The sequence below is a fragment of the Adelges cooleyi genome, unplaced genomic scaffold, assembly GCF_023614345.1.
Source record: "Adelges cooleyi isolate 19-005CV unplaced genomic scaffold, UGA_ACOO_1.1 ACOO_flye_CR_arks_rails_tigmint_CR_PRNA_23, whole genome shotgun sequence".
Classification (NCBI taxonomy): Eukaryota; Metazoa; Arthropoda; class Insecta; order Hemiptera; family Adelgidae; genus Adelges; species Adelges cooleyi.
The window spans coordinates 15,845,120-15,852,045 of record NW_026095893.1 but is presented as its reverse complement, the minus strand read 5'-3'; the positions used below and the strand labels follow the sequence as shown (position 1 = coordinate 15,852,045).

At 30.7% G+C, this 6,926-nt stretch overlaps 1 protein-coding gene across 1 annotated transcript; it reads right to left on the bottom strand.

The window, feature by feature from the left end:
• LOC126836081 (ejaculatory bulb-specific protein 3-like) lies at window positions 1-1,915 on the bottom strand. The gene is made up of 2 exons (XM_050569099.1): window positions 1,610-1,915; window positions 1-483 (listed from the first exon to the last, which is right to left on the bottom strand). Exons 1-2 carry the CDS (start codon window positions 1,806-1,808, stop codon window positions 269-271), a joined length of 414 nt encoding a protein of 137 aa, XP_050425056.1. The 5' UTR covers window positions 1,809-1,915; the 3' UTR covers window positions 1-268.
• Window positions 1,916-6,926: the final 5,011 nt, after the last annotated feature.

Genomic DNA, 6,926 nt, shown 5'->3' with positions numbered 1-6,926 from the left:
TAGTTTTACATATGTATATAATATATTTTATTGATCACAAATACGTTAGTGTAATAATTTTATATAATAATATATAATCTAATCCTATTTACCGGTTGACAAGTAGAAACTTTTATATCTCAACAATTGTTTTGTTGTCTTATACTATCGTTATACAATCTATGTATCATTATAATTTTTATTTAACCGCGTGCTGACGAAAAAAAAAATAGAGCAATAGAAGAAAATTATAGGTATACTATGGGAATAGTTGTTAGCGATTTCGTTCTCAGTTCTTTTGTTTCTTTTTAAGTTCTTCGTCGCGTTCCTTTTCCAATTTCAATATATTCTTTTTGTAAATGCCAGTCGGGTCGTACTTCTTGTTAAGACGTTCGAAGTCGTCTGCGCGATTTTTCTGTAAGAATCTCAACACTTTTTCCGATGTTTCCTTTTGTACATCTGTGCACTTCGAGCAGTTGGTTTTCAGCGCGTCCGGCAAGTGTTCTGTAAAAATAGAAAACCCCAGTTTAAAACTTGTATCATTCAAGAGCTCTCATGTGGCAATATTTCAAGGTTCGCCGACGAACAATATTGAGTTTTCCCTGTGGCAACTGTGTTTATTCGACCCCAATGCGGGTGGATATTATGCGGCGCTAGGCATTTGGCGATTTAAATATTTTCAGGGTAAACGACCGGATTACCGTCCAGTTAAAATTTAAACATTAGCGATTTGTACGATTATGAGATTGAACCCACGTTTAACCACTGAATTCGGGGAGTGCTGTTTTGGTTATTTGCCAACAATATAGGTATACAAGAAACCTTGAAGACGATTATCGTTTGATAACAACAACAAAAACAACAAAAATATTAAAACGTGTGGTAAAAAAACGGATACACAGAGAGTATATAATAATAAACACGACGTAGTGTGTGAAAGTATTATCCAACATCATGAGTCTGGGCACAAGGTCTTCGGGTAAGCACACATACGGGAGAAGTGAAAGTGAAATTGTAATCTTCGCGCGTGTAATCGATAATAATAACAACAACAACCCGACACACGACAAGACGTATAGGTACATTAGAGTTCATTATATTATACATTGACGTCACCATAGTCTCGGTGTTATTGTTTTTGTCTGATCCCAGAGGTTTTATTTTTTCAATCCTTTCCTTCGGGGGGTTTAGACGATAATATTATAATAATATGTAAGTAGGTATCTGGTTTATGTATAGTATAATTTTATTTAGCTTAAAATTAAATGCGAATCCGAGAAGGTTATACAATGATGTTGTTTTAGCATGGAACATGCTTTAGCCTTGGCCCCCCAGCCCGAAAACGGCACAAATTGCGATACTTAAGCAACAAGATTATTGTTTATTTGGCCAGAACTTATAATTAATACTATACTGTCATCATAAATCGCAAGAAGACTATAGATCAGAAATAAATTAATCACTATTCAGCGGCCAGCAGGCTAAAGCATGTTCAATGTTTTATAATTTTAGCTGTTAAGCTTTAAGTAGACTGTAATTTTTTTTTTTTTTTTAACATCATAACTTTTTATTTGTAGGTAGTTTTTTTCTTCTATTTTTCGCTCATATTTTTTTATTTTGTTATACTCACTTTTCAGTTCTCGGCCCTCGTTCGTGCAACTACCTTCGTCCATCATGCACTTGACGTAGCTGGTCAGGATCCGTTGGTTGTTCAACACCTGCTCGACGTCGAAGTTGTCGTACTTGCTGGTGTACTTCTCTTCGGCGGGCATGGCGACGCAGAAGGCCAGGGACGCAACGAGCACGGCGAATAAGCTTAGACGGACCATGATGAGTTAGGTAATATATTAAGTTATTGGATACTGGCAAAGGAGTTGACTGCTGGCGGTTTGCGATTAGACGGCTGTCACACGATTCTACGGTGTATTCCGGTGATTTTCGCCGCTTTATATACCCTTTCCCCTGCATCGGCCAACCGAAGGAGTTACGGCGAAAACACATAGATACAATAATAATAAAAAAAAAGCAAACTAAATTCGGGTGGGAGTTACATTGGCTGACCGGTTTTTATTTCCCCCCAAAGCCGTTGCAAAGCGTAATATAATATGTAAATACAATTAATATAATAATTGTACAACGACCGACGCCGTCCTCTATTATTGTAATTCAAATGTACCCACCTAACTTAACCGATGTAATTAATAATTGTAATTAGTTGTATATTTTTATTTTAGAAGATATATTTTACGAAATATATGCTCTAATCCTTATACTTACTAGCGTTTTACACTTCAAAAATGCGACGCGGAGATGAGAAGACATCAGTGTTCTTATGCTTTGATGAGAAGCTCAATATAGATTTGCTTTTTTTTATGTTTAACGTGCTTACCGTGCACATCGATTCGTCAGTTTTATTACTGATGTTATTAATATTGCGTTAATATGATTGATCACCGCTTATCATTATCATTTTACCGTGCAAACCATTTAACGGAAGACTCATTTTCTCGGAAAACAATTACAATTAAAAATTAATGTCTTTATTGGGAATAAAAATGAATTATGAAAAGTCCGAATTAAGGTGGCAATAACCTGTGTATAAAATAGGTAACATGGCGGAACGTTAGATCATCGCCCCCTAAATATTAAAATAGGCATACGAATTATGAAAACCGCATTCCGTTCGACCTAGGTATAGCGGAATAATTATTCTTTTATTATAACCAATAGTGGAAAATGTTTAATTAACATGTACATACCTAGGCGCAAACGTCTACAATTAATAATACAGATATTGGTCAACTAATTTATTTTTAAACATTTAGAATATTGAAGTATTATAAATAATAGTATCTACTCCTGTTTAATGTTGCGATATCGATACTCACAGAGAAACCAATGATTACATTTTCTAAGCATTATATCGATTAAAAAAGTAATGCATAAAATTCGTTGTATGTGTAATTCATCAACACCTTTAAAAATACAGATAATTAAATGTTTTATTGTTGTCCAACGCAAGTATTTCGATACTTGACATAAACGAAGAACATTTAGTTTTTATTTTCATTTGTCATTAATTCTCAAAGCTTAAAACAAATTTTTTTTTAATAAATACATTTTTAATAAATAATTCACTATTTCGGGTTCCGACTTCTTTAGATATAATTTGGGTGTCTGGTTTTCAGGTTATAACTCGTGTGTCATTTTTTTGATTAATTAGTTTTCATTAAACCACTTCGTTGAATCCCTATTGAATAATTAATTATATTTTTTTTATAAATAAATCTGATGTTACTTAAAAATATTTTACTTCTACATTTTTATAGTATCAAAAATTTTGATTTTATTCATTTTTATTAAATGTTTAATTTAATTAAATCTTAAATTTGTTTATTTGATGTGCTAGCGATGAACACATTTTTCTTAGACAATTTACTTGAATCCCCCAACAATTTTAAGCTAATTTTGCCATTGTATAAGGGCATATACAATTTTTAGAAGCGTTAATTTGAACAAATAATTTGTTTTCATTAGTTTCGATCAACACTACTAGCCTAGTGTGCAAATTTTTCTAAGAAAACTGAATATTCATTTATCTTTTTTCTCAGTAAATTGTAAATGATATCTCTCAAAGTTTCCAGTTATCAATAATCGTCATAGTCTTGACCTCGATTGTTTGAAAACCCGAAGGCCAAACACACACTGTCTCAAATAATTTTTTTAGCACCATTGTTCATTCAATCTATAGTCGAACGTCTTATTTATATTGGTTGTATATTTATGTAATATGATTAGGTACCAAGTGTGTTTCGAAATTTTAAAACTCAAATATTTGTGTTTAGACACCTCTATTGATTGGTTTGTGTAAATCTGACCTTATTTTGCAGGTGTGCAATGATTTTTTAAGTTGGTTTTAGACATAAATGATTTGCGAGCATAGTTACATCTAGAAGCATATTACCACTAGTGGTGGAGACTTCAACGCTATATGAACACCATTCGGACACACCGCATTAAAGGCAAACAATTGGTCTTGCACTTAGCAAACTATGTACTTGATTACGAAAAACAAGGCTCTGTGTTATACTCACACAACCGCTTGAGTCATCCTAGTAATTTATCAATTCTATTATATATACTACACACGAAAAATATGCTCTAAGGAATAAGGATAGGCCATAATACAACATACATAATAATACTAAGATCGATAGCCGGCCACGTTATGCATTGCTATAATTTACTCGGCCAGACAACAATAAACCAATAATGAATTGTTCAAAAAACAGTTTACCAGAGTTGTTACCGTTTCTACTCAAACGTAATTCACAACCAAACGTGTAACCCTTAATCAATACATATAACACCGTCTATTATAAATTATAATGGCACATAACTATTAATTTTTAAACGAATGTTTGTTAAACGTATTTTTAAGAGTAACCTATGTTAATAAATGTAATGCTTCCACAGGTGAAGTATGATTTATCGGAACAATAAGTTACACAAACTTCCCGTGTAACCCGATTACACTAGTTTTAGTACTGCAAAATGTAATATTTTCAAATGACCATCAACAAAATTAGGTACACTCCTTTACAGGTCAGTTACCATAAGCCAATGGACATTTAACCGATAAAACTAGAGCGTTGTCAATAGCGACTAATTAAAATGTATTTTTATTCAGCCAACTGGACGGAGTATGCATATAATGCAATTGCAAGTGTTTTATGTTGAAATTAATTAAATCACACAATAAGTATATAGAATTTAATTAAAATCAGATGGTTTTGTATTTATAATACCTGTAAAAAAATTGTCAATATAACTATTTTCCCCGCATGATTAACCTTGTGATTTGTTTAAGATTTTTGAAGGTAAATTTACAAAACTACCTATATTTTCAGGGTAATAAAATTCGTTATTTATATTCGTCTCAATCTCGATAAGAAAATTAAAATTAAATTTTTTATTAAAAATTAATTCAATGTAAATTTTACTTAATGTAAAATTATTCAATGTGTAATGAAAAGTCCTTCAAGGAGGTCGAACCAATTAAAACATTAACAATATAATTTATATATTACTATAGTTCTTAAAGTTTGCCAAGCATGCAAAATTAAAATTAAAATATAAGGTAAAATAATATAATAAAACTATAGGGTATATTTAAAATAATTGTTTGATAACCCTTCACGACATGATTTAAAATATATTGATTTTATAGGATTTTGTGTAACACATCTGGGTTTTATTTGTAAATCACTTCTAAAATAACTAACACGGGTTTCCGCTATTTTCTAGGTGCCATGTATAATACAAACAATTTAATACAATTTATTTTAAATGTAGTTTGTAAATCACTTATAACTAGTATATAAATAAAAAATTGAGTATTTGAAATGTAGCCAATTAAACTTATATCAGGAAACTAAATCTTTGCTAGCATAAATGCAATATTAAAATGGTAGGTATTAATTTACAGAAATGTATTTTTTTTTTAATGTTAATATAGGTAATAAGGATACAAAGGTCCGTACCCGATAATTTTCTTTTCATAAGGCGGTGACGTAGTGGTTAACCTCTTATTAACTCACACATAAGCAATAATCATGTCCACGGGCACTCAAAACGGTATGTTATAAAACCAGTCCCAACTAAAATAATACAATTGAATATTATTAAGAAGAATTAGCATAATATTAAACATTCGTTAATGCGTTTGTTGAAAAAAAAAAAATTAAATAATGACAAAAAATAGTTGCTTATTCGATGCATGCATTCTTTGTGTTATAAATGTGTATTTTTCATTTGTACGATTTAACATGTTAGAATAATTGAAATAATTTGAGTTTTTGATTCGGGTTGAACTAAGATAAAGTATCCTATTAGTTATCTTACTTAGTTACTTAAAACTTCAAGATGCATGAGGCATCTAGTTTCAAAACCAGCTAAAAGCAACTTATGAAAATTTTCACAAACAACAAATAATTTCTTCAGATAAACGGGTTTGAAACCAACTAAAATTTTCCCAAAATAGTCTGAGTTAGCTATAATCTTTATTTGATATTCAATAATAGTTTTACATGCCATATAATATAATAAAGCTACTTAAACAAAAACAGGTTTTCAAAATGTCTTTTAGCTGGTTTTGAAACTAGACGCTTCATATATAACCCTACCTCTATACAAGAAAATTGTTGTCACGTTTTTTTTCTTTACAAGTACTTAAATTGACAAACTGGTTTATTTAAATCGAAGTTTAATAAAATATGTTCAAATAAATTGTAAAACTCATTTTGATCTTTAAATGGCCATTATGTAAAGTATTGCTTTATAAAACAATTCAATCGTAAATTTATATAAAATGGTTAATATACAGCAAATATTAACTATCACATATTTCAGTTGCGGAGCAAATATTATGTTAAATATTATGTTAAATATTATGGTGTTTTAATATTGTAGACATATTGTCTTATACTTAGGTACGCACTACAAATACTGGTACCTACCCTTAGTTGTAGTCTACATCGTTATCGTACATAATATATGTGTATTATTTACACTTGTAAAGGATAAAAAATCCAGAACAGAGTAATCGGGGCGAACACACTTCTATAGTTCTATAGGAATTATTATGCGACTAATTAGTACGATTAGTCACGTAATCATCAGAACTATATCAATCTCGAAATTGCTACAAATTTGTAAGTATAATGAATGGTGTTCAATTATTATAATATCTACCAATGTTATTCGTTTATCATTAAAATCGAGACCATATCTGCGATTCGGTACTTAAAAAAAAGGGTGACCACTGACCGGTCAAAAATAATTTAGGCTCTAGGTAGGTGGTAAAGTTTTAGGTGTTAAGCGTAAGTAGAAGGGAAAAGCTAAAAACGAAAATGTGACACGAGGAAAAATAATTAAACTAAAACGGT

Coding starts and splice junctions, on each gene's coding strand:
- LOC126836081 (XM_050569099.1), bottom strand. CDS start 1,808: ATGGTCCGTCTAAGCTTATTCGCCGTGCTCGTTGCGTCCCTGGCCTTC. Junction 484..1,609: donor CGAGGGCCGAGAACTGAAAA/GTGAGTATAACA, acceptor CTATTTTTACAG/AACACTTGCCGGACGCGCTG.